This window comes from Aplysia californica, unplaced genomic scaffold, assembly GCF_000002075.1.
Source record: "Aplysia californica isolate F4 #8 unplaced genomic scaffold, AplCal3.0 scaffold00349, whole genome shotgun sequence".
Lineage (NCBI taxonomy): Eukaryota > Metazoa > Mollusca > Gastropoda > Aplysiida > Aplysiidae > Aplysia > Aplysia californica.
The window spans coordinates 2487-30308 of NW_004797619.1; the positions used below are offsets into that span (position 1 = coordinate 2487).

The 27822-nt window shown below is 39.8% G+C and overlaps 1 protein-coding gene across 1 annotated transcript in view; it reads left to right on the forward strand.

The window, feature by feature from the left end:
* Positions 1 to 1545: 1545 nt before the first annotated feature.
* The window catches only part of LOC101847509 (anaphase-promoting complex subunit 4), a gene marked incomplete in the record, with an annotated part of 226336 nt that continues 200059 nt past the window's right edge, over positions 1546 to 27822 (forward strand). The window contains 10 exon segments of the mRNA XM_013085139.2: positions 1546 to 1841; positions 4186 to 4356; positions 6525 to 6624; positions 15252 to 15453; positions 15874 to 15906; positions 17603 to 17650; positions 18057 to 18162; positions 19118 to 19219; positions 19408 to 19491; positions 22376 to 22471. Coding sequence (XP_012940593.1) covers positions 4231 to 4356; positions 6525 to 6624; positions 15252 to 15453; positions 15874 to 15906; positions 17603 to 17650; positions 18057 to 18162; positions 19118 to 19219; positions 19408 to 19491; positions 22376 to 22471 — 897 coding nt within the window.

The following is a 27822-nucleotide window of genomic DNA, read 5'->3' on the forward strand; positions in this document are numbered from 1 at the left end:
ATGGTTTGACTTTGACTTCAAGCGCAGACGCGCTGTCACTTCGGCCATCAGAACTTCCGATAACGAAGTTCAGATTAAGCTTGCTAGATATATTTTACACATGGCGACACAGCGTTTTATTTAGCACTGGCGCTAATCGCGGCGTTGCAAATAGGCACTTCCTTCACTGACCGGTCACGATGTCGAGCCCGATAAGACGCAAGATATTGAGGCTACGCGCACGGTTACCGTGTATGCGACATTGAGACTAGATCTCCACGGTGAAAAAGGAAAAATTAATGTCAACATCATGAAGGGATCAAAGCAGTTACCGTGCACCTAGCTCAAGGCCCCCCCCCCCGAAACTAAATACCCGGTTACCGTGTTCTTAGATAATGAGAGGTGCCCGGTTGCCGGTTAGCGTGTATGTAGATATTGAGGCTACGTGCCCGGTTACCGTGTATTCATGTGACATTGAGACTACACGCCCCGTTGCCGGTTACCATACGTAGACCCTGAGGCTACGTGCCCGGTTACCGAGTATGTCGACACTCCGTTAAAAAAATCCCTCCTTGCTGCCAGGACCTCCCCCCTCCCTCCTCGTTCACACCTTACACACACTCACTCACACACACACAAGCGGGCAAATCCATTCGCAAATAACCAAAAAATCTCCAGAACGGAAACCGCTCAGAGAAATAAGAGTTCAAGGAAAGACTGTTCTAGATCTAAATCTAAGTCTAGATCTAGAGATTCTAGATACATATTTTATATTAGATATCTAGGAATCTAGATCTAATATCTGATCTAATTTATTAGCCATTCCATTTTAAATTTAATGGCTCACCACTCCCTTTTCAGCTGGCTTAGGAAAAGTGTGTAAGTGTAAGTTTCCCCCAACAGCCCAACACTCTTTAAAAACACGAAGTGTATACAGACCCGGTAACCGGGAACAAAGTCACGAAGTATACAGACCCGGTAGGGGAACTCTTTTGTGATTTCGGGAAGTTTCAGCCCCCAGACCCGGTAGAAATCTATTGTGTGCGTGTGTGTGAGAGAGAAAGAAAGAGAGAGAGAGAGAGAGAGAGAGAGAGAGAGAGAGAGAGAGAGAGAGAGAGGACTGCTCGATTGAAATTATGACATTGTAACTTGTTCTTTTCTTCAAATTGTGATTCTCCTCCATCCAACTCCAAAACGGAGGAAAAACGATCGTTCATCGAAAAGACATCCGCAATCTTCATTCAGATCTCTAGATCTAGATCTATTCTAGATATAGATCTAGATATCTAGATCTAGATTAGTAACTTAATAAAATTCACAAACTCACCATCCATTCCTCATTCACATGTGATGCAAGTGACACATTCTGCAATTAACAATTGAATATGGTATGGTGGGACAAAAGTCAATTCAGTCGCCGTCCTTTCTTTCGCTTCTCTCATCGGCTAGCGGCTGACTGGCTAGGCCTAGAATACTACTCTAGAGTTAAGAATAGAATCTATTTAGCCTAGGCTAGGCTAGGTGTGGGATTTGGGAAATCTCGGCATTGAAAACGCCGCTGTTGGGAAGTTTGATTCTTAACAAGAATTATGATTGGCTCACATGACCAACGGAATTTGAGAGAATTATTTTGATTAGTTCTTTTACCATTCGTAGTGCGCATGTGCGGAAGAAGGACCAAAATTGTAAACAACTGGGGAAGTTCGCGTTTTGAACGAAGCAGAGAAGGAAATCATTAGTCCTTGCCAATATTAGATCTTGACTTTTGTCCGATTTGTCAAACAGCTGCTTTAGATTGTTGCACATTTGAAGTTTGAGCAACTTACTATTGGAAGGACCCCCCACTCCATTATAATCTGACAGTATGTGTAAATAATCTAACTTCTAAGCTATTTGAACAACGGATACGACATGCGATTAAAAGTAGATACGTTTGAACAACTCTGTCTACTTTCGCTTTCCAAGCGAAGTGCTTGAACTTGGACTTGCTTAAGTGTTGCCTTGGCTCTTTTAGATTTCTACTAGATCTAGATCTAGGTCTAGATCTAGGTCTAGACTCTAGATTTGTAGATCTAGATCTAAATCTGATCTAGACTATATGTGCAGATCTAGATCTAGATTAGATCTAGATATCTAGATCCTACTCCTTGCCTGTGCCTCAATCTGAGGGCAGTCGTTTATTCTCATTGCGTCTTTATTAAAATTACGAAGTGGCTAGCCGTACTTAAGTACGGCTAGACTGAGAGTCTAGCCGTACTTAGATCTAGGTTTGGCCCAATCGACTCAAGCCTGTTAAGTACACAGGTCTCATTAGATCTAGATATAGTAATTATTCAGGTTCAAATACATGCAAGTCAGTAAGGCACCTTTTGGTTTTGTCTGAAATACATAGCCTGACACTACTGACAGTCTAGCCGTCCTTAAGTACGGCTAGCCTGGATGTCTACCCGTACTTAAGTACGGCTAGACTGCCAGTCTAGCCGTACTTATAAGGCCCTATTAACATTAGAAAACAGGAGGTTTAAAATACATGCACTGTCATTAAGGCCCCTGGTTTCGTCTCAAATACAAATACTTTAGGTACTGCACACTAAAACTAAAAATGTATATTTACAATTCAGTAGGCCTATTTTTTGTAAATAGGTCAGTCTAGCCATCATATTAAGAATAAGTACGGCTGGACTGCGAGTCTAGCCGTATTTAAGTACGGCTAGCCTCTTCCTTAAAATTAAGGCTATACACACCAGCCCTCCCCTGTACAAAACAAATCCTGTTGTTGTCGCCACACCCAAATCAGAGACAGAAGCCCAAAGTTGCTTGGTCAATTTAATAGCTAAATTTTTACTTATTATGCACCCACACATAGATGCATTGATTTGAGGGCTATACCGCCATAATTTTTACTGTAGAACACACAGTATGGCCTCTAAAACCCTTGTAAATCAATTGTTTTCAAGTAAATATCAATCATAATTGCCAAAACATCAAATCATTGTGAAATACAGGGGGGCCCAGATTCTTTTTAGGTGAAACCCCCCATTATTGTTAAATTTACTATTTTCAAACATCAATAAAACTATTGATTTGCAGCAAAAATGAAGACCACTTCATGTTTAGAATGCAAAATACTACTAGAATCTAGATCTAGAAAATTAGAAAAAAGGTAGGCCCTATAGATCTATAAAACGTGAACATGAGACGGGTGCATAAGTAAAAAAAAAAAGTTTTTTATTAGCCTATTTATCAAATTATATTTAACTTTCTGTGACAGAGATACCCATGGTGCCCATTCATTGTATGAGGGATGGGTTCTCATAGTATGAGTCATATACACTATACACTGTACAAATTGAACTGATTGCCCGAGTCGCGGCCTGAAAACAAACACATTTGTTTTTAATGCTGCAGGTCAGGCGACTGGTTTGTTCTAAATTGGTCGCTTTGCGTCCTCAATCTGGCTAGCCGTGCCTACAAAACTGAACCAATCGTGCCAACGGGCACTGGGTATTACGAGTAGTCTACCTCTGAAAGTTTGGTCTGTTTGAACGCACCTGTGCCTGTAACTAATTAGGCTACAGTACGCCTGTACAAGTAGGCCTAGCCTCTCTATAGCCTACATAGTAGACCTCTTATATCTAGATCTAGCATTCCTAAGCCGCACCGCTATTACATTAAAAAAAAAAAAAAAATCAGAACTATTTTTACAAAAATATTCTGCAACTGGTTTATATTTATATAAGCAGCAGCAGATTATAGGCTAACACAGGTGTGGCGGCTACAACACATAGAGTTTAAAAGTGTCATTGCACTGTTTGCTGAATCGGTTAGTGTTCGTCGCGGTTTTATAGTATGATAGGCTGTGCGTTGAGGAAAAAAATGATCTGAGTACTTTTAATCAATGCGGCTTTGATTTATAATGTGAGCAGTTAACATTGTAAACTACAAAATGATTTAGCTGTAGTTGTTCGTTTTTAACAGTACTCTTTGCTTTGTTACCTTTCTTGCAGTAGATGAATCAGTAGATTTGACAGAGAGTGAGACTGACAGATTGAAAAGGAAAAACCAAAAATTCATATCTTATTACGAAATTCATATTTTTATTTTTATTGTACACTACCAAAGTAACTGTCTTGCTATGGGATGAATCAAGTTTCCCACTGTGATTGTGATTCTCATTGTGTTTTAATCTTGTTTTCTCTTCAACAGGTCAGCAAATTTTTTCCTTTTGACCTCAGTTGCACTCTCTTCCTAATGACAATGGCAGAGGAAATAAAGAAGTTCAAGCTTCGAGAGGAGAAGCATGTCATGACAGAAGTTGAATACATGGCCTGGTCACCTTCAATGGACCTTTTGGCTTTAGGAAATAAAAATGGAGAGGTATATTTATAACTAGCATTTTAAATTTTGTGTTGACTGATTCAGTGGTGTAGCTACTGATTTTATGGGCTGTAATTTGAGCCGTTGCTTTTAGATCTAGTTTATTTTTATCCTGATTTTTTATTTTGCCAAAACTTCCATCTACTTCACAAAAGAGCTCTATTTCCTAAACATTTTACTTTCTGATAGTGTATAGAGAGGTCTTAACTTGCTGGGTTTGCCTGTTCTCAAGCATGGTCCATCATAATATGATGTAATCATGTAATTTCCTTGCGACACCACAGTGTCCAGAGCTAAAATAGAGACAGTCGAATCTGTGTAAGACGGAATCGAAAGGGAGCCAGAAAAAAATTCCGTCTTAGACAGGAGAATTTAGTGGGGGGATGGAGGGAGGTCAAAGGCCCTGCCGGTGGTATGAAGGATCGCTTGTCTCGTCGGAAAGCTGTCAAAAGTGGTCAAAACTTCACTCCTCTCAGCTGCTATCCTCTCTGTATAATGACATGTGTCAGTCTTACTTATCCAATTACCTCCAGTGCTTGCTTTTCATTTTCATAGGACCGCTGTTTTGACTTATTAAAAACAAAAACGTTTGAACATCTCCTTTGCTTCCGCCCGTAGCCCCACCCATAGGTGTAATAAGCACAGTCAACCAATGCCATCCCTCACTGCCATGTAACAACGATTCGAGGAACTCTTTTCTCGGCTAGCTGTACGATCAGGGCAGTAGGCATTGGTCAAACTAATTTCACACCTCTGGCCTCTGGTTACCAATGAAAGTTTCTGTGCTGGAGCGCAACTCGAGCACTCTCACTGATGCTCGTGAGATTTCACACCTACACCACCCTGACCATCTTCATTGCTCAGGGCTCACATAGATAGGGTAACATGACATAATGTGTCCTCAAATTGCACCCTAACTCTCCTTCCTCGTCCTGCGACATGGCATTAACTTTAAAGTCGGCAGATGGAACCAAGCTTGTGAGTTTTGTTTCAAATCAGGGCTGAACGGGCAAAGCATTTTCCATCTGAGACTGGTTAAACCCCCTGAAGGGTGCGGATTTTTCTTTCTGTTTCTGCGTTGGACAGGTTTCCGTTTTACATAGGTAGTTAAAGAGGAATATATAAAGGGGGGAGCGGGGAGATTCTGTTAAGACAGGTTTCCGTTAAGACAGGTTCGACTGTACTATCAAACCTTATTGTACCACCCCTTGTTATACCGCCAGCCCTTCTTACTGCCAGGTTTGCCATTTGACGAAAAGGAACACCTATATAAACATAGTATTTGCGTCATCTTTGCACTGCCGTCCGCCAAATGTCTGAGTTGTATGGTCTTATTAAACTATAAATTTGCCCTGACATTCTGCCAGCGAATTGGCCGCCAGAAGTACACACTACACACTGCGCATGCCACCCACTCAGTGGTGGCTTGATAATGATCATAATCTCTTTCCCAATCCCACGCCTCTACGAGTTGGGCCAATTTCTAGTGTTTGTCGCCGATGCTCCTGATTTGTGCTGATTATGAGAGCCCTATTGTTTGTAGGGTTTGTCTATATTTTCAAAAATATTAATATAATTTTAAAGTCACCTGGAGAAACTGACTTGTTGGTTAAATTGGTGTCGCCAATCGTAAAATAACCAAAAGGCTGGCGGGCGCTAGTGAGACTTTTGTTTGTGAAGACTCACACTCAAGTCAACGTTAAGTGTCTTAGGCGGCCCGAGGACTTCTGAGTATCGGATAAAAAAAAGTCTTGACAAAGTTTTATGGCTCTTTGTTTATTTAATCTGATTTTTTAGAATATCCACCATTTACCCTAAAGGTCCAGGCAGCAGAAAGCGGCAAGGGCCTTTGGTTTAAATGAGACAAAACTGTGCAAGGTCAGAATGGATACTATTTAGAACATTCTAAAATATTGTGAATTAGTTTGCTAAATATAATTTAATATTATCCCTTGCTAGTTCTTTCAGTGTTAACTTATATTCCCAATGTAACAATTGGCAGCAAAAGACTTCATTCTTTCTTCTATAAGTTACTGTGTGTGAATGGTATTTAACTGACATTGATTATTATATATATATATATATATATATATATATATATATATATATATATATATATATATATATATATATCTATCTAAGTTACATGGTTCCAATTTGATTTTCAGGTTATAGTAAATAGACTGTCGTGGCAGCGTGTTTGGTCATTGTCTGCCCCAAGTGAAGGGGACAAAGTGGGAGGATTGGCATGGAGGCCTGATGGCAAAGGTCAGTCGATACCTTTATCAACTTTATGTACTCTTAAATCATTTTTTAATTTCTTTAAATTTTTTTTTCTCTGTACTTTGTTAGATTATTTTTAATTTTATAGTTTTAATGGTGCTCGGGCTCTCGGGGTCTAGAGGTATATAGGTACTGTGTTCGCTTCTCATTCAATAGGTCCCAGTTTCGAAACCTGACAGCAACTTTCTTCTCTAAAAAATTTTCTCCTTTGATCTTTCATTCTCTCTAAACATGTTGTGTCGTATACTTTCGCCTCCTCTTTCTGCTTTTCTACTACTACTCCTTGGCTCCTTACTGCTGTCTTTCACCCACACCCCTGAACTTAAGAGTAAGTAAGATTTATTACCTAAAGTAGGTAATATTTAATACTTACCCTTCTCTGATAAGGGTGAAAAAATCTCTGAGATCCTGTGTGGAAGTTGTACACGTTAAAGATCCCTTGGCGGTCATAAAATTGATAGATTTCAGCCGCCACCTGAGCAAAATTGAAAATTCATTTCTTACCAAACAGAAAATGCTTATTGTGTCCCGTTTACTCATATGACCTTATGCAGTTGTGAGCGCAGTAAAACAGTTACAAAAAAAAAGTTTTAATTATACATATATAAAATATATATATATATATATATATATATATACAGTCAGTCGAACCTGCTCTGACAGCCCCCTCTATAAGACAACCACCTGTACAAACGGCCACTTTCCATTCCCCTTTTGCGATTTTTCTACATCATTTAACTGTGTAAAATGGGCGCCTGTCCAACGCGACTGCGGCCACCTATTACACCAAACAATAACACCTGTCTTAGACAGCCACCAGGGGCGGCTCGTGGGTCTAAAAAGTGGGCGTGCACAAATAGGTTAAAGCAGGTTGAAGATAGTCAAGGGCATGTAAATTAGATGTTTTTTTAAATATACCTGTTTTGAAAAAATATATTATAACAAGCTGTGGGCCCCCTTTCGATGAAAGGGATGATCGGTGCTTTAATATCAACTAAAAGTCATTGGCCTACTATATTTACACTTTACTGGAATGGGGCAATAAATCTTAATTAAGAGATGCAAAAAACTTATGGAAAAGGTCTTCGCAAATTATCACTTCCGGATTTTCTAAAATTACAGAGACAGAAGCGTCGGGATACAAAAGCGATCGGCGAAATAAAGAAACTTAGCTTTTTGCAGCAAAACTGTCTCAAAACTGAAAAAACCAAGGGCGTCATGCTCTGGAGAATATTTTAAAGAATCTTTTGGAGAAAACCGCATGTCGGTCGATGCAGCCATTAAAAAGCCTTTTGAATAGCAAAATTCGGCCACCACAAATAGATAATAGATATTTGAAGAAGAAGTTTTCCTTTCGTTCTTTTGCTGGAGCAAAAGCGTCCATTATTCTGTTGACGAAGTTGGGCATGCTGTCAATGATGTCCTTGTGGATCGACATAAACGTCAGTGTGATTTCTGGTATTTTGCATACTTCCCTAAATGTCGTCTCGAATTTGTAGTCCTTCAGAGTTGAATAAAGGCCCTGGATTATACGACACTGAGCAGAATTATATATTTCATTGCAATGTAATACTTTTAATTCTGTTCGTAATTTGATTTTAAGCAAAACAGTAATATTTCTGTAAACGATCCTAAAAGAACTGTTGGAAACGACTTTTGATAGTCCTGGAATTAATTGGAGGAATCGCAGATTGAGAGTGCGTTGATTTTATTATTTTTTTTGGCTTCAAGAAACTGTCACAATTTGAGTAACTATTATGTCACAGGCCTACTTTGCAGCAATTTCGTTGGAGTTGTAATGTCTGCGTCTCTTGGAAGCGTGTTTCTCTGTGGTGTGTTTTGTTGATAGAACACGTATATTGTTTCTAATTTCATCGACGGCTACTTTAAACGTGTTAGAGCTTGTTCGGTTTCTCTGGGCGTTGTACTTCTGTGTTAAAGGATCCCATAAACAGCGTCAACGTGCATGAACACTTTGTTGAAAAAGTGCAAAAGGAAGAGAAAATGTTTCACTCTTTCATACATTGATTCAGGATACCGTCGTGGATGGAATTATCGTCCCAGTGCTCAGACTGAATTTCTTCAAGACAGAGCTGGATCTCTCCTTTCCAAATGAAGACTGCGCTAATTAGTTGAGGAGGTAAATTCCACCTTGTTTCAGACGGCCATGGAATATTCCGGTGACAAATGCAGATGCCTTTTGTAGAGTGGGTAAAACATGTCGAAGAGTCAGCATAGCGTTAGTGAAAAATACCTCTGTTCCCCGACAAATCACCCTTTTCATGACCGCGAAGGGCGAGTTTGTGAGTTTCACAGAACAAAATACACTAGATAGCCTGATACGGGGTGCCCACTACAGCAGGATCGGGCCAATCGCCCGACTCGATCGCCTGAAACTGAAAACAAACACGTTTGTTTTTTAAGCTAGTCGTAGTGGGCCCCCGTATTACACAATATGTGCCTGTTCTTTCTCACCAGTTAGTTATAGTGGGACGTTGCAATGCGATGACCTACGACTAGCTGCTATGTCTACTTGTAAAAGTATGATTCTTAACGGCATTTTTTACGTGCGCTCTTGGTGACTTTTGACTTTACAGCGTTGTTTCACATGGACAAGATCAGTAAAACCTGTCTTAGACTTCTTGGGGTCCTCAGTTCCAAAAAGCAGACAGGAGAAACAGTAGGCCTAATCTAGGTCTACAATGAGTATAATTTGCTAACGCTGACTGTAAGCCACTCCACTTTTTTTTTATTCATTGTATTATTTTGATATTTTTGGGTTGGTGAGGGCTTAATTCATTCACTCTCTTCTTGTTACTTTGTTTGGTGAACTGAATTTATTTGCAATCAACTTCATTCATCCTGCATTGGAATACACACCTGAGTATTAAAACTTTCACCACTTCACCATTCCAACTTCTAACACAATGACCTAATTACGTCATGTTGACCTCGCTCAAGTTCAGGGTTACAGAGGTGGGGCAAGAGAATGGACCAATCGCACATCGCTGTATATATATACAGTCAAACCTGCCCTGACGGCCACCGTGTGGAGTCAAGCAGATACGCGCCTGTCAGCGTCGATCTAAGTTTCGGCGTTCTCTATGCTTTGGCCCTAAGACAGGTGGCCGAAGACTGATGAAAATGAAGAATACAAACAATTCCCTTCTGATATCCCAACCGAAGGTGGCTAGGCCTACTATACTCTTAGGACTTTTATAAGGCTAATTAAAGAACATGTATTGCTGGCGGGTGGGGGGGGGGGGAGCTATGAACTTTAACACGACTTGCGGGGGGGCCGTCAGTGCTTCTTTTTCTACTTGCCCCCTGTGGCCGGGGGGGGGGGGGGGGTGGGGGGTTAGGAGAAGGAGGTTGTTGTTTTTATTTTTTTAAGGAAGTTGTTAGGGGACTGTTCCTAGCGCTACCCACTGGGGGTCTGTACAGTCCCCTAGCGCTGCTTACTTGGGGACTGTGCAGTAGGGCTGTACCCCGGTAGCAAACCCGCTCGTGCTCGCAAGCCCCTAGTTCAAGTCACAAGCCTCAAATCACTAGGTCAAATCATTAAATCAAATCACCAGCATGATAAGTTGAGTCTAGCGCAAACTGTAACCTCCTTGGTTTAGTGTAAACTTCAAGTCCACAGCAACTAGCAATCCGCAAAGCCCCTCGTGTCAGACCCTCTCATCATCCCCACCCTGCTTGCAATTCGCGAAGCCACTTACCTCAGAAAAAGAGAGAGGGGGAGAGTGAGAGATCCCGCCCACAGTGTCACTGCGCGGCGTGGCGCTGTAGTTTGCTCGATTAATTGAAGGCTTGCGCAAAGCAACGGACAGCCCTCAAGTCTCAAATCCCGTCCGCAGCCACAAGACCCACGATTCACACAGTACTGATTTGCGCTAGGCCTAGTGAATTGTCCCAGGACAAGCTCGAAACATGACCTTCTGACTTGTGCTGTCTCGATACACCGAGCGAACGGCACGCCGCAGGACCGCTCGATGGCGGCAGTACCGCTCGCTGTGTGAACTTTGAACCGTGGAGGAAGGGAGAGGCTGGGCTTGTTTTGGTGCAAGCGTGGCCTACGTATCACGAAGTCACGAAGGCCACGATGCAAGACGTAGAGCCAAGACACAGTCTTATTTCGTCTTGGGTAGAGAGCTGAAGTTATTTTTAACTTCCTGCCGTTGATGAGCTAAGCGAGTGGATAAGTGAGAGGGAGCATGGTATTGTAGTAACAGAGACCTAGGTTTCTGGTACTAATAAGAATAAGTAGACTTAGATTACCCTAGAATGGAAAACTCCAGGGGTCGTTGTGATTGGCTTTTGTATCGTGTGTATGTAACCTATTTTGTAGACGTGTTACACTCACAGTGACATAATACAGAACATTTAGGAGACGGGCTAGGCCTACTTCAACCCAATGTCAGGGCCAACCTGGGCCGAGAGGGAACAACGCCCCAGCAGAAAGACGGAGGTTCTCGGTAAAAATTTCTCCCCATACGGGAATCGAACTGAGGTCTTTTGCGTGCGACGATGAAGCGCTTGGCTTGTGCACATTAAAAATAAACAGGCCTTAATATCGTAAGAATAGCCGATCCAATATTAATTTTTTAAGTGCATTGAATAGAGTTTTTTGTTTTTTACAACCGAACTATGAAAAAAAACAACGATCTTGCACTTTTGGTGCAAGCCTCTCAACGCAAATAACCAGAGAATCTTCTGTAATATGTACTGAGCCCACAGCCACGAGAGTTCCTGACGTCATGACACAGTACAGCAGGACTGTCCGCTAGTCACAACTCACCGGAAGTTCCCTCCGGTAGCAAGCGGGAGGCAAAACAAATCACAAGCCTGCTCGCAAGCCTCTAGCGCAAGACGTCCGCTGCTTTGCAAGCCTTCGATTAAATGAGCAGAATCCAGCCCTACTGTGCAGTCCCCTAGCGCCGCTGAGATCTACTCGGGGACTGGGGACTGTGCAGTCCCCTAGCGTTCCACACTGGAGGACTGCAAAGACAGTTTAGATGTTTGTCGTAATAAATCTTGAACGTGCATCCACTCAGCACATTACACCCTCTTAGCACATTACACCCTAAGCCCAGCATTATTGACTTTTTTTCTCTCACTGTTACTAATGTTTTATGACAAAACACTCTGAACAGGAAAAAGCTTGCCCCGGTCGAGATGTTGACGTTTTTAGATATTAGTCTATAAAAATGTTATTTCTCAATCTTTTTCAATTCTGTTTTCAAAGATTTGAAGAATAATTTTAAATTTGAAGAATCCAGGATTCTACTTTAAGTAGTACCCTTGACTATTTACTGATACTGATACACCACATGATTATACTTAGGTAAAAATTCTCAATTTTCAAATCTTCAGTGTTCAGTTTAAAACACATTACACTTGGTAGACTAATATTTCTGACCAGTTAAAAGAGCTAGCCTTCTCTTATTATAATTCTCTGGTCGGCAGCAACAACAACAAGACCACCTACATAGGCCTAGCACAGACTTGCCAACCCTGACAGCTACATTTACTAATTTTCTCATATTTTTACCCCAAATCCAAGCCATGTTTTCATATTTCCAGTAAAAAAATCATATTAAAAAAAAGTTTTGATTGAAAAGGTGTCGGAGCTTTGAAAAGAGCTGCTGCTGCTACTACTACTACTATTACTACTACTACTACTACTACTACTACTGCTACTGCTACTGCTGCTACTGCTACTACTACCACTACCACTACCACCACCACCACCACCACCACCACCACTACTACTACTACTACTACTACTACTACTACTACTACTACTACTACTACTACTAACTACCACTACCACTACCACTACTACTCAGGGTTGGTGATTTTTTTAATTTTTAAAATAAAAATTTAAATCAAGATTTTTTGGATTTAAATCTGATTAAAAAAATTTTTTAAATAAAAAAAAAAATGTCGACACAGTTTGGGATTTTTGGTTGCTAGAAGTATGTTCTTTTAGTGCAAAATGCATTGTCTTTATTTTAACTAATGGTTCATTTAAGCAACCGCAAAAGAAAGCCTTAATCTGCTATATATATATATATATATATATATATATATATATATATATATATATATATATATATATATATATATATATATATATATATATATACAGTCGAACCTGCCCTGACGGCCACCTCTATAAGACGGCCACCTGTACAAACGGACACTTTCCATTTCCCCCCTTGCGTTTTTTCTATATAATTTAACTGTGTAAAACGGGCACCTGTCCAACGCGGCCGCGGCCACCATATTTCAACACACAACCCCTATCACACAAAGCAATAACACCTGTCTTAGACGGCCACCTTGCCTTACTGACTCCATTACGCTTTGTCCTAAATCAAGCATTGGCCCCTGGCGTTGTGGGCGAGCCGTCATAATCTAAAAACCTGTCGTTGTTAGGTAGTCCCTCCAACTGATCATGTTGCGTAGGCCCCTCCCACTGTTGACCAATAGGTAACAAAATTAATTTTCAGCTGTTGGGGAGGGAAGCGTGTGATCCCTCATAACCCATAAGCCCCACCCAGAACCCATACACAAATCGCAAGTGAGATGAGTGGTCACTGTTTACCAGAGAGGGTTTACAGTAATAGTATTACTGTAAACTCTCTGCTGTTTACCCAGTCTGTAACAAAGTAACAATGGACGTCAGCATGAACTTGTGACAGAAGCGTCGCTTGTTGTCCGAGTGGTAGTACGGGTGTTTCACTTGGTTCTCCCTGTCTGACATATTTCGTTTTATTGTCACCCGTACACAAAAACAGCAAAAAAAGAAAATGAAAACCCAGCGAAAACAACAACAACAATGCAACTAACTTCGGTTGGGACCTCAGAAAGGAAGGGTTTGTTTTCTCAGAAAGGAATGTTTTGTTTTCTTCATCTTGATCAGTCCTGCCTAAGACGGCCACCTGTCTTATACGACCACTTTTCTCCTTGACAATGGGTATATATATATATATATATATATATATATATATACATATATATATATATATATATATATATATATATATCAGTGAATTATGGCTACAGACAAAAAATGAAGAAAATGTCAGTCTCAAAGGAAAGGGGGGGGGGGGGTAATTATGCATAGATAAACTTGCATTTTATTACAGTGTGTGTGTGTGTGTGTGTGTGTGTGCGCGCGCGGTTGTGTTTGTCTAAAAAGAAAAAGAAAATGTTAATTTCAATAATGAAAAAAAAAGTCAATTGAATACTGTAGTATTTTACAGTAACAAGGGGGAAAGCAGACTTTTAAGCATGATTATTTAGTCTACTAAACCTTATATACTGTTTTATAAAACCAAGGAAAGGAATTCTGAATATTTAAAGATGTAAAAACAGAATACATAAAAAAAAAAAGTGATTTAAATCACTGAGTTTTATTTTTAAAATCAAGTTCATTAAAATTTTTTAAAAATCAACTGATTTAAATCAACCCAGCTCTGATTTCAATTATGGAAAAAAAAGTAAATTGAATACTGTATTATTTTACAGTGAAAGGAGGGAAAGCAGACTTTTAAACATGATTATATTAGTCTACAAACCTTATATCTGTTTTATGAAACCAAGGAAAGGAATTCTGAATGTTGAAATATGTAAAAACAGAATAAAAATAAATTTAAAAAAAAGTGATTTAAATCACTGATTTTTATTTAAAAAATAAAGTTGATTTCAATAAAAAAAATCAACTGATTTAAATCGACCTGATTTAAATCAACCCAACCCTGCTACTACTACTACTACTACTACTACTACTACTACGAACTACCACAACCACTACTACCACCACTACTGATGCTTCTGCTGCTGCTGCTGCTGTTGCTGCTGCTGCTGCTGCTACTACTACTACTACTACTAACCACACTGAAATCGTAGCATAGATCCAGATAGACATACTACTATGGGAGGCAAATGTTGAGCTTGTTGACCTCGACCCAGAAAGTCAAAGGTATTTCTCTACAGTCCCCCAGTATGGAACACTAGGGCTACGTAGTTCCCGGTCTCAAGACAGCCTCAAGATGATCTCGAGATGCTATTGAGGCGATCTCAAGGCCAAGACGGTCTCATGGTGGTCTCACGATGGTCTCACGATCTGATCCGTGAGCGATCTCATTTGTGCCCTCACACTCCACAGGCCAGCACATTATCACTATGATTCCCACCCAAAGTGAAGTTGCTGCAGCCTGCAATTCTAATGCTATAGCAAAAATCATCGTAGTATAATGGGTGTGACAGAACTTTTGCAACTCGGTTTATATACACATTTATGTCTACACATATATGTTTATTCTCCCACATAAACAAAATTGAGATCATTTAGGATTTAGGAGGTAGGTTTTGATCTTGCCAGTCAAGGCCAACCAGGTCTGAGAGGGATACAACATCCCAAAGAAAGACTGAGTCTCAATAACAATTATTCTCCTCACATGGGAAAAAAAAATGAAGTCTTCTGTGTGCTGTGGCAGAACACCTTACCTTTACACCACAGGTGTCAGTTGTCATCATGTAAATGCTCTATCTGATCGTTCATACATAAAAGTAATAAGTGTTGTTGTTTTCTCCTCCAGTTATTGCTGTGGGGTACAAATCGGGAATAATCAGAGTCTGTGATGTGGAGAAAGGGGATCAAGTGTACATTGCAGCTGTGAAAGGAGCGGTCACCAATGTGGTGTGGTTAGAGCAGTCGAAACAACTGAGTGAAGGGGAAGAACACTATGCAGAGGATAATTCTGAGAACTACTTGCCCTCAGCAAAGCAGCAGCAAACTCTGTAAGGACCTATTAAAGTTAAAACTGTATCTTTTCCATTACATGTATTCATATTCTCTCCTGACATTTCCCCAATTTCAGATCATAGTGTCATCTGTAGAAGTCCAAAAGCATTAGACTTGAAAAGAAAATGTTTGAGATGTATATTGATTCTTATTTTCAATTACCTAACTACCCTCATGTGATGTAAACGATTCACTTTTAAATGTAACAAAGCTTGTTTGAAAAGAAAGAAGAGAAATTTCAGTCTTTTCCACCGTAGACAGTTTTGCTCAGTTAAATCTGATTTTGTTACTTTGCATGAATGACTTATAATTATCTATTGGAACTCTGCAGTTTTGGTGCAGTGCATTTCCCCTTTGTACTTTAAAAAAAGATTAAGTGAGGAATCAAAATTTTTTTCTCACTTTCTTTATTACAGTTACAGTGAAAGGAACGTTTCTAAGGAACAATCGTAAGTGTTTGAAAGAAAGGACTGTGTGTCATGTAGCACAAATAAAGTATGGTGGAACTCGGATTCAACGAAAGGAGTAGGATTCCCCATGTATTTTATTAAATAAAATCAATTTTTAAAAATAACTTGGATTCAAAGAACACATTAATTGAGCGAGCTGGGATTTAACAAAGTCACTTGCAGCCCCCACAATGAACCTCATCTATTCCTGAAAACCATCCACGTCATTTGCGTCGTGAACCATTATTTACTTCGACTATTGTTTATATCTAACGCGACCAGTCAGCGGCCTTCATTCGTACCAGCACACACGTTAGCACGCACACATGTCTTAGTGTGTGTCAGGGTCTGACGGGCGGCCAGCACATGTGTGACCTGTGAGTGTGTGTGTGTGTATGTCTGAAAGGAGGGGGCAAAAGCAGTCTGGGCGTGGAACGTCTGTAGGTTTACAAGGTCGTCACAGTTTTTTTGCCGGGATACTAATCAATATTACAATGATAAACTAGTCTTGACATAAATCTATGTAATGAATTGCGCTGCTGGACTGTGGAATCAATATTGTTGCCATATGCGAGGCTCTACCCAGCAACATAACTTGTTCGACAAACGGAACGTTATAGATGATAAATGACACAGGTGTGCATTTGAACCACTCAGCCCTTTTGTAGAGTGTTTGCTTGGTAGCGTTCAGTGTATTTACCTGCATTTTTTCGGTGTGGCATCAAAGAAATGAAAATGCTTCTCATTTGAAACCAGACTACTTTTGATAAAGGAAATCGACTATGTTCTATATATATATTATTGGCTTGGTGCCTGTAATCATCTACAGAAAAACCTCATGTTTGCTATAACGAACACTTGGATTCAACGAACATGAAGTTCAGGTTTAAAGACTTCGTTGAATCCGAGTACCACTGTATACATATCATGTGTGGCATTGTGATGAAATCAGCGTTTAGCATTTGTCTAAATAATGAAATCAATGAAACCAACATATTCCCACACATACAGTATTTAGCTAAACTGAAGTGAGGGGGGGGGGATGCTCGACTACTTTTATGTCTATTTGAAAACATCATATTTCTGTGTGCATGTTACTGAAACATGTTGCCCAAAGGCACCAAAATGTATAAATTTGCAGTTTCCAAGGACACTCAAGCCTTGGAAGTCACCAAATGTTGCCAGTCATTTTTTAGCTGATGTTTATTTTTACCTCTGACCCTGCCTCATTCAATTGAAAATATCTCTATTCAAAACAGATTTTTAAAAATTCAAGTGAACAAGCTTTAGGACTACCAGTTACTCCATATGCCCAAAAATTGATGATTGCCTTGTGACGCACACATGCACATGCACACACATGGAAAAACTCGAAATCATGGGTAGTTTGTAAAATTTGCCGTTCCAGGACTGAACCATTATGTTCTCTTTGAAAAGGCAACACTGTTTTCTTGAACACCCATTATGTCAATAGTCAAACAACTTGCAACCGTTCTTAAAAAACAAAGTGAAATTTATCCTCTCAATTTGTTCTAATTCAGACTGTCGTGTGGGCATGAAACAAAATACCTCTGTTTTGAAATATAAAGACTTACTGGTTTTTCGAAATTCGTTTTTAATTAACCAAATGAGTTACAGTACTTTACTTTTTATCCTCTGAGATTCTATTCATCTAGAAAGTTTTGATTGTTTTCAGTGGTCTGGAAGCGTATGAACGGTTCAGGTATCTTACCTCACAAAAAGAGTGAGTATTGTTGCCACTTTTCCACATTCTTAGTAAGAGAAACTGTGCAGCTAGTTACTGTGTCCAGTTATTTCCACATTATGTTATGTGTTTTTCATGTTTATATTCTCTGAATCTAAAGAAATTTTTCCGTTTTGTGAAATCTCTTAAAATGTTTCGTTTTTACAGGCTGCCAATGTGATTATAATTATAAGTAGTTACTGTGGATGAAGTATTCTAGTACATATCCTTTGTTACAGAGTGAATGAATTTTTTTCTTTCAAAGGCTTTCATAAATTAATAAAGTGCTTTTCTGGAATGTTTTTTAAATTGCAAGCATTTTCAGAGAGCATAAGAATCCTATTCAAAAATGTTGATTATACATGATAATTTGTATAAAATACATGTATGTACTCTTTTTCTACAGGCTGAATTTGCTTATTGTTGGTTCAGATGCATCTGAAGTATCCATATTTTCATATGGTGCCTTCCCTACAGCTATAGTTGATCTGTCAAGTGATGAAATTCCTGAGGTAAGCACAGAGATTTTTGTTTTGTTTGTATTCAATTGGTCGCAAGTTATTTCATTATTTATTTTGTAAAAATTATTTTTATTCTTACGATGTAATGGAATTTTCTCTCCTCCCCCCCCCACCCCCGTGACATCATAACTCTCTGTACGGAAAGTTTGATCCTAAACTTGCCCTCCCCTTCCGTAATTAAATAATTAAAGTAATGAAAGTAGTTTGGTATAGAAACTGGTAATTCTCATACACATCTCTGAGTAGTGTGTGTGTGTGCTTATTTTTTCTTTATTTGAATCACAAGTTATAGTTACCCCTGCTCACCACTGGGAGGTAGAAATAGGACTTAAAGTGTGATCCAATATTTGATGGTGCATAAAAATCAGTGAGGGCTGAGAATGAGATAAAAGAAACATGCATTTTTAGTAGAACAGTTAAGTCTTGACAAAATGTACAGTGGTAATTTCCTTCTTCATGAATTTTTCTTTCACAAAGCTCCCGTGTTTTAGTTTTAGTATGTCTCTTTTTCTCTGTTGTTATGGCGCTCTCAAAACTTCTATGATACACCCGTGTGACGCAAGCCTAGGCATTGTCTTTGTAGGACGCTCAATTTGCACATTCTCGGAGCTCTAGACGTAGACTGAACCCCCACACACCTTTTTTTTTACCCAAACATACATGTCCTTTTTCCCCCTCAGGGCTCTCTTGTCTGTGTGGATTGAGCTGCAGTAGTAGGGAGCTACAAAGTTGAAAGAGGGACTTAAAAATTTTCGGTTGTGTTATTACAAACCCTTTTAATGAGACATTGTTGAAGTACGGTACCAGACTATTATTTTTAATTTTTAGTGCTTTGAAAAATGCTTTTCTGTTTCTAGATGAGTGCCTTCTGGGTTTATAAAAATTTCTTTTATTTTTTTTCTTTGTTATCAGACCCCAACTCTTTACTTTGTGTTTTTCTCTTCAGTGCATGAGTGTTGATGATGCCCTCATCTCTCCAGATTTGAGTTGTTTGTCCATTATTTTGAAGTCAACTGTAGAAGGCATAATTCAGTACAGAATAAAAACGGTGAGTATAATCAGTGAATGCAAGCTTGAATGTGTAGTTTTTATTATTATCTGAACTTAATTGATATCTTGTCTCATGTCACTGAGTAACGATGTTATATAGTGTGAAAATTGTTTTTTTTAATTGTTTGTAGGAGAAAGAATGTGATGAAATTTCCAGCTTTGTGGGTTTTTTTTTTTTTTTGGTAGATGGACACCAATCTGTTGATAGCTCGCCATGAGGAGATTCGTTTGCTGGCTGCCAAGTATGTGATGGTTGCTTCTGCCCAAATGGTGAGTAAGGTTCCTATGCTGCATGGGAACATTTGTCAATGCTTTGCATTTATGACTTATACCGTGGTGTCCGAAAGAAACTTGAAAATGTAATCACCCAATCATTGTGTTAAAGCGTTGCACTGCACACTCATGCAGCACACCAGTTTAAAGCTAAATTATTTCTGCATCATCTGACACGTTCATAATTCATCTATATTAAGGGACGCCTGAGATATAGTCTCCCAAAATCGACCTTTAAAAAAGGGGGTTGGCAAAATTATGTGAAGTCAAAGAAAGGTAAAATTGTCTTCGCGTGTGTATTGAGGAGCGTCAATATTGATAGAATGGACATACTTTATTTATCCAATGAATGGAGAATTTTGTATTGCAATAAACAATTTTCTATTTTGATATTTTGTCATGATAGTTTCTGAAAAAATAGAAAACAGAGCAATCACAAATACCACGCAAAACTTGGACTTATCATTAAATGTGCTCATTATTATTTAGCGAGGAGCCATTAATTTTGTATATTGCACGAACCTTCAGGCATGAAATCTATTAAATTTTGGACATAATTATCGGTAATGTTGTCCCAAATGAAACAGAGAGTTTCAAACAAAGGGTCTGAATTTGGAGCAAAGTCGCTTTTCTTCAGCTGCTGTTTCATGGTACTTCACTCTTCACATAGCTGTAGGATTCATTTATTCATATCGGGGCTATTTAATGGCGACCACTCCAATGTTGATTTGGTTTGGTTTTCCAAGAATTACCTAATGACATTGGTCCTGTGAGAAAGTTCTTTGCTTTGCAGGGAGATGTCTACTTGAATGACACCATGACAAAAATAAGGGTAAGACATAATGCTACAGCACTTGCGTGATAAGGTCCACTAAAGACCAAGTCATCCAGTGATTCTCATGAGGGCGGTTTTGTCCATTCTACCCCAGACCACCCAAAACCATGGCAGTTTCGTGGCCTTTGTTCCCCACTGTCAGATGACTATGTCCAAAACACAGACCATGTGCAAAAAAAGGTTTCGTGCTCGACACGAAACCATTAGCTCCTAAACAAAAGCAAAATTAATAGTAATTAGCACATGTTATGTTAAGTCCAGATTTTGTGTGATATTTGCTACAGCTCTGTTCTCCAAACTCTTTGAAAATATCACTAGAAGATGCTGTTCACTGCAGAGACAGTAGTAATATTCTCTTTTTATTTGATATTCAATAATGTCCCTTACACCAATGTTGTGGCACTTCAGAATACGTGCGAACACACTTCTGCTTTCTGATTTCGCACAGTTTTGCCAAGCCTGATTTTTTAAGGTCACTTTTGAGTGACCATATCTCGAGCGTCTCTTAACATAGATCAAATATTAATGTGTCGGATGATGCTGAATTTATTCAGCTTTGAATTGGTATGCTGTATGAGTGGGTAGTGCAAGCCTATACCATGATGATTGGGTTATTACATTTTCAAGTTTCTTTTGGACGTCATAATAATTTTTCCATTTCAAAAGTCATTATTTTTTATGTTAAGTAGATTCATGCTCAGTACAATGTTATTGCATTGTGTATATTATTTTATTATGAATGTGTATGTGCTCATTTCGTAACGTGTGTGATAAGCAAGTAGATGTGTGTGTGTGTGTGTGTGTGTGTGTGCGCGCGCGCGCACGTCTGTATGTGTGGCGTGCATGTGTGTGCTCATGTGTGCATGAGTGTGTGTGTTTGTGTGTGTATGTGTGTGTGTGTGTGTGTGTGTGTGTGTGTGTGTATGAGTGTGTGTGTGTATGTGTGTGTGTCGCATGCGTGAATATTGTTCGTACGTGCATTTATGTAAAGCGCCTAGAGCTGTGTTTACACGGGAGTGGGTGCTATAGAAATGATCTTCATTATTATTATAAGAATGAACACATTGATGTTTTTAGCGCTATGTGTCATTTCTCGATAGTACTATTGAATCCAAGTACTTTAATATTGTCTTTGCAAGATGTCTTCTTCCCTTTGTTTTGTTTGTTTTTGTAAAGTGTTTTACGGCGCTCGCAACTGCATAAGGTCATATGAGCGCGCGGGACACATCTAATATTTTCAGTTGGTGGGAAATTTTGAATTTTGCCCGGGTGGCGGCCAAAGCCTACTCTTATCGATTTTAGACCACCAAGGGATCTTTAATGTGCGCAACTTGCACACGGGCCCTCCGAGATTTTTCGCCCTTGTCCGAGAAGGCTAGGTGTAGATCTTTCCTACCAGAAGATCAGGGGTGTGGCAGAAAGACAGCAGTAAGGAGGAGCCAAGGAGTAACAGTAGAAAGGCTGCAGAAAGAGTCAGGAGCCCAGAGGAGGGGGCAAAGGAGGTGAGGGGGTGGGGGGCAGAAAGTGGAAATGAAAGCAGACAACAGAACATTGCTAGAGAGCAGGAAAGGAGGGAAAGGAGACAATTTTAGAGAAGAAAATTTTTTGGTCGCCACCCGGATTGGAACCCGGGACCTCTGAATGAGAGGCCAACACCTTAACCTCTAGGCCACGAGAGCCCCCCTTCTTTCCTTCCCATTGATAAAAATCCTTGTAAGTGTAAAGTATATGGTTTGTTCTGTGGTTTTCTCTACCTTGTTATGCTTATCCTAGAACATCAGACTGTCTAGTTCTGCTTCCAGTGTCAATTCATTTGTAATACTACGACTTTTGGACTGTTTTTAGCTTTTGTTTGTTCTTACAAGGGATGTAATAACAGTTGTGTGTTTAAGAACAAAAGTGTGGTGGGTTTGAATGCTGTTAGCACTAAGAGTTAAAAGCATAAGAGTTGAAAACAGTTTTTTTTAAAGGGTGAAGTATAAGTATTTGCTTGATAACTTTGAGTTCTTTGATATGGTTTTATTGTATTGCTTTTTTTTTTACTAGGAGCTTCAGGTGATCATCCAGCAGATGTGTGAAGCCTGGGAGGACATTTTGCGGGAAATGGACTCCAGGCTCCTCAAACTTGCTGAAACCAAGCGTGTGAGTTCTGGTTTAATCATTGTGTTCATTTTTACAAGGGCCTTGTTTTTTATTTCTCTCTCTCTCTCTCTCTCTCTCTCTCTCTCTCTCTCTCTCTCTCTCTCTCTCTCTCTCTCTCTCTGTACTCTACTATTACTTTCTGTTCTATTTCTCATTGTGATTTGGATAGATAACACATTGTTAAACCAAGAGAAAGATTGAAAAGAAATGATTTGTTTGTTCCAGGTACCAATTTCAGGAATTTCTCAAGTTCAAGAAAAACTCTTGTTTCTAAATAATTTAGTAGTTCATCTGTCAATGTCTGATGGTGGCCAATGCATCTGCAGAAGATAATATTTCTCAAGCGATATAGAAGAATTAAAGGTTAAGATGATTTTTGGTTTCTGCTATGGCAGATGAGATCAACTCTGGCTGAGAAAAGTTTATCACAGTTTGAGTTTGAGCATTCAAAAGCTCCACTTCCACTTGTGGATATGCGCAGCTTGTGGGCTTCTCTCTTAGTTTCAGCATTTCCTATTTGTGAAGCCTCATATGGTTTGCTGCTCTCTGTGACTGCTGCTCTCCAACTGGGTTTGTCCCAGAACTAGGCTCCCCCATGTCAAAGGATTTAGGTAGAGTCCTTCAGAGACGTCTGGGTTTTTAAAAATTTGAAGCTCTTTTTTGGTGTGCCAACTTTACACTTCCTTGAGGACAGTTCAGAATAGAAAACTGAGTTTAGGATGCTGAAATCAGATTTCTTATGACAGGGGCAGCCCAGCGAAGTTGAGCCCCTAGACTCTTGGCATTTGCCTCTATTTGAGAACTTTGGTGGCTGGTATTTTATCCTGGATTTTTTGGATTATCATTTCATGTGGAAATGATTGAGCTTTTTGGCATAGGTGTGGTCCAGGTCTCAGCATCATACAACAGGGCTGGGAGGACCACAGCGTTGTGGACTTTCAACTTTGTCTCTGTGCACATGCCACATCCTCATCATCATCATTTGCCTTTTTCACCCTGGAATTGGGTATATAGGCTGCCAAGAAAAACTCTACACCTGTCTCTGTTCTGGGCGATCTTCTCCGCTCCCAGCCGGCTTTGTCCAAATGCCCTCTATCTCTCTCTCTATCTATCTATCTCTAAATCTCACTTCCAGGTGGATCTTGGCCTTCTTCTCTTTCTCTTCCCCTGGGGGTTTCATTTAAGGCTTTGTCTTGTCACATTGTAGGTTGGCTTCCTGAGTGTGTGTCCAATCCCACTTCTTTTTAAAATCTCATTCAACTGGTTCTTGTTTGGTTCGCCTCCATAATAATAATACTAAATTTATGATGATGTCTTCCAGTTGATATTCATGATCTTCCTCAGACAACCATTGCCTCTCTAGAGCCGTATGTGCCATATATATATGCGCCATATATGTATGCACATCAATTTTAAACAATGATATCTAACACCAGTTAGCTGTGATGGACCTAAATTCTGTATTTTGTGTTGATATAAAACTTATTCTTTAGAAATAGACCCATTGCAACATACATTTTGACTTTTTAGCCACTTTGTACACTTCTTATACAGTGCTATTTCAACTTAATGAGGTGTGCCATGGCACAAAGGGTTTTCCTTTCCTCAAAAGCCTGATGTGCCATATATTTGGCATATTTTCAATTTTGGTGTAATAAAATGAATTTGTCAAAATAGAAGCTTAGTCCATCTATTTGATGCTTTTCCATGCTTTTTCAAATTTAAGAATTTTTTCAAACACTGGAACTAGGTTCAGATTTGGGACTAATTTGTTTACGGTCTGCTTTGTTAGTTTCCAAATTTCCGAGCCTTACAACAATACGCATTTTACATTTGTATTGAAGATCCTAACCTTCATGCTTGTTTTGATGCTTCCTGATCTCCAGACAGACTGTAATGGTTGAAATGCTCCCTTGTTTTTCGAATACAGGCCATGACATTAAAGACTGTTCCTCCCATATCATCCATGACACTCTCTAGATGGGTAGAAGAGGTTATTTACTCAATGGGCCCGTCATTTATCTTAATGTCTTCTTTTACCCCTCTATGTTGAAGTATTGAATGTAGTAAGAACTTTTGTTTTTCCTGGGTGCACCTTCAGGCCTGTGCTTTGTGAGATCATTACCAAGTCCTGGGCTTTTCCTTTCATTAGATGATGACTGGAATAACAATGCCAGGTTGTTTACGAAGTATAGATCCTCCATCTGAGACCATAGTGTCCACTATATTCCTTTTCTCTTTGTCTCTGTTGGTGATTTCATTATTCAGTCTCTTGGGAGTGGGTGGTTGGGGAGCGCCATTGGTAGGTCTTACTTCTTTACTTTCCCTCTTGTCTGTCTGTCTGTCTGTCTGTCTGTCTGTCTGTCTGTCTGTCTGTCTGTCTGTCCGTCCGTCCGTCCGTCCGTCCGTCCGTCCGTCCGTCTGTCTGTCTGTCTCTCTCCAGCACTAATTGACAATTTCTGTTTTGATGTGCTTCTCTTTACTCAACAAGCACAGTCTATGATGAGTAGGACAAATAGGAATGGCACTAGTCTCAAACCCTTAACTAACGGGGGGCTCTCGTGGTCGACAGGTTATGGTGTTCGCTTCTCATTCAATAGATCACGGGGTCGAATCCGGATAGTGATGGGGAAAATTTTCTTCTTTAATATTTTCCCCTTTTACATACATGTACTTTCCTGCTCAACAATGTTCTGTCGTCTAATTTTGTCCCCACTTTCTGCCCCCTCCCTTCACCTCCTTTGCACCCTCCTCTGAGCTCTTGACTCTTTCTGCAGCCTTTCTACTGCTACTCGTTGGCTCCTTTTTACTGCTGTTTTTCAGCGACACCCTTGGTCTTATGGTAGATAAGATCTAACACTTACCCTTCTTGGATAAGGGCGAAAAATGTCCGAGGTCCCGTGTGCAAGTTGCGCACGTTAAAGAATTCTTGCTGGTCCAAAATCGATCAGAGTAGGCTTCGACCATCACCCGGGCAAAATTCAAAATTTCCTTTCAAACTGAAAATGTGTCCCACGCGCTCATATGACCTTTTGCAGTTGCACACACACACACACACACACACACACACACACACAAAAAGCTTACTTTATTTCGAGTCTTCCAAAGGATGCTCTAGCTTTATTCATACATAAAACTGATCCTGCATCGATGCTGGCATTTGAAGTCAGTTTACTGCCAAGATATTTACAGCTTTCATTACTTTCAACATTGTTTTTAGTGTTGCTTTATTTACGTACAGCCAAACCTCGTTATATCGCCCATCATTGTACCGCCAACCCCGCTTACCGCCAGGTTTTGCCAATGTACGAAGAGAATCCCCTATGTTATAACATAGTATATTTGTGCCTTTACAACGCCATCCGCCACCTGAATCTGTCTCAGTTGTACGGTCCTTATTAAACTACTGTAAATTTACCACGTTGCACCGCAGGCGAAGTTGCTGCAAGAACGACACTCACAGTAGGCCTACACACAAGGCTACACACACACGGCGCACGGCACATCCACTTGGTGGTTGCTTGACAATGTTTCACACACAGTTTCTACAAACTAGGCTAGGCCTAGGCCTAGGTCTAGATCAAACGCTTTTTGTCAATTTGCTCCCTCCCCGCCCATCCCACCTCTTCACCCTTGTCTTGCAGATTTTACTATTTTAGACAATAATATAATGGATAGATCTACAGTGATGTGGTGTGTCGCAAGCGAACACAATACAATGTTTAATGTAGAAGCATAACTTTGTAATTCAGCATCAAATTTCGCTCCCCGCGTGATGCGCTGATTGGGAAAATGCTATTATCTCTAGGCCTTGGTCGACATTTAAAAAAAATGGAATCCAATTTTGAGTTGCCTGAAGAAACTTTAAACAAACCCCGTCCCCCCCCCCTCCTCCCCGTTAAAATATAGATATCAGCCCCCCAAAATAACTGACAGTTACAGGTTGGCGAATGCCTGTGGGGCTTAAGTCTAAGTGTCAGATCAAAAGGAGATACCGCATTACTTCTTCTTGTTCTAGTGGTTGGTAAACAAGTTTCTGCGTTGGGCTGTCGGTGCTAGAGATATAGACTTATAGAGATATTTAACAGAGGACATGAAAATCTCGTTGTACCGCCATCTCCTATGTACTGCCAAATTCATGCTCGCCCCAAGGTAGGCGGTATATCGAGGTTTGACTGTATAATTTATTCAAAGAGGGAGGATCTGCCTATCACCAAGAGTAGACTGGATGAGAAGTTATACATGCTTAATTCTTCATGAGCAAGTAATGCACAATCAAATGCAAATAGCAGTTTCTATTTCTACATAAGCATAATATTGTGTGTGTGTGTGTGTGTGTGTGTGTGTGTGTGTGTGTGTGTGTGTGTGTGTGTGTGTGTGTGTGTGTGTGTGTTACAACACGGTGGAATATGACGTTTCCTCATTTCACCGCAAGGCAATTTTGTTGGATATCGGCAAGTTGGTATTTTCACAAATTTTGTAATCGAGCATAAACTGTAGGATGGTTATATCTTTATGCAGTAGTATTATGCTTAAAAGCTAGGTTCCCGTTTAAAAAAATCAAAAATAGATCCAGGTGTTTTACACATTCGACTGTAGGTGTTTTTATTTCCTGTAATTGTAGTGAGGCGGGTGGTCGGAATGAAGTACATGTAGAGAGTGATCCAAAAGAAAAACCCTACAACTTTTTTTGTTGATATTTTTCTCCACACTGAAGTTTTTCGTTCCAAATTTGTACTCAACATTTGGGAGTCAAAAGGAATTTGTCTGATGTTCATTTTAGATAAATCCACAGAATAGTTGTACTCTATATGGCGCGTAAAAAAGGAAACAACCCATTTTCAGCTATGTTCCCATTTTTGTAGCATGACACACTAGTTCGCATTAGGCCACAGAATTCTACACTTAGTGTAGAATTCTGTGCATTAGGCCTATCACTATCATTAAAAATTCCAAGTGCTCTGGTGTGGTTTTCTTCTTCTTTCCTATGAAACATCTATGGTCCTTATATCCCCTCCTTTTTTATGTTTGTTACTCTCTTGTAACACCTCTACTCTTCTGGCGCTCATATGACCTTATGCAGAGCGCCGTAAAACCTCTACTGAAAAGGAAAAAAGTACGGAAATAATGTTAAAGTGCTCTTTGGGTCTTCTTTGACGTCAAGGGTGGAAATGGTCCATTAGTTGACCTGTAGAGAATCAAAACAAAAAATTCCCAGACAAAACGACCACTACAGGTCAAACATGTAATGTTTGATGTGTCCGGCGCGCTCATATGACCTTAGTTGCGAGCGCCGTAAAACACTTATATCTACAAAAAACAAACACGACAAACAACCCCTCCCCCCAAAC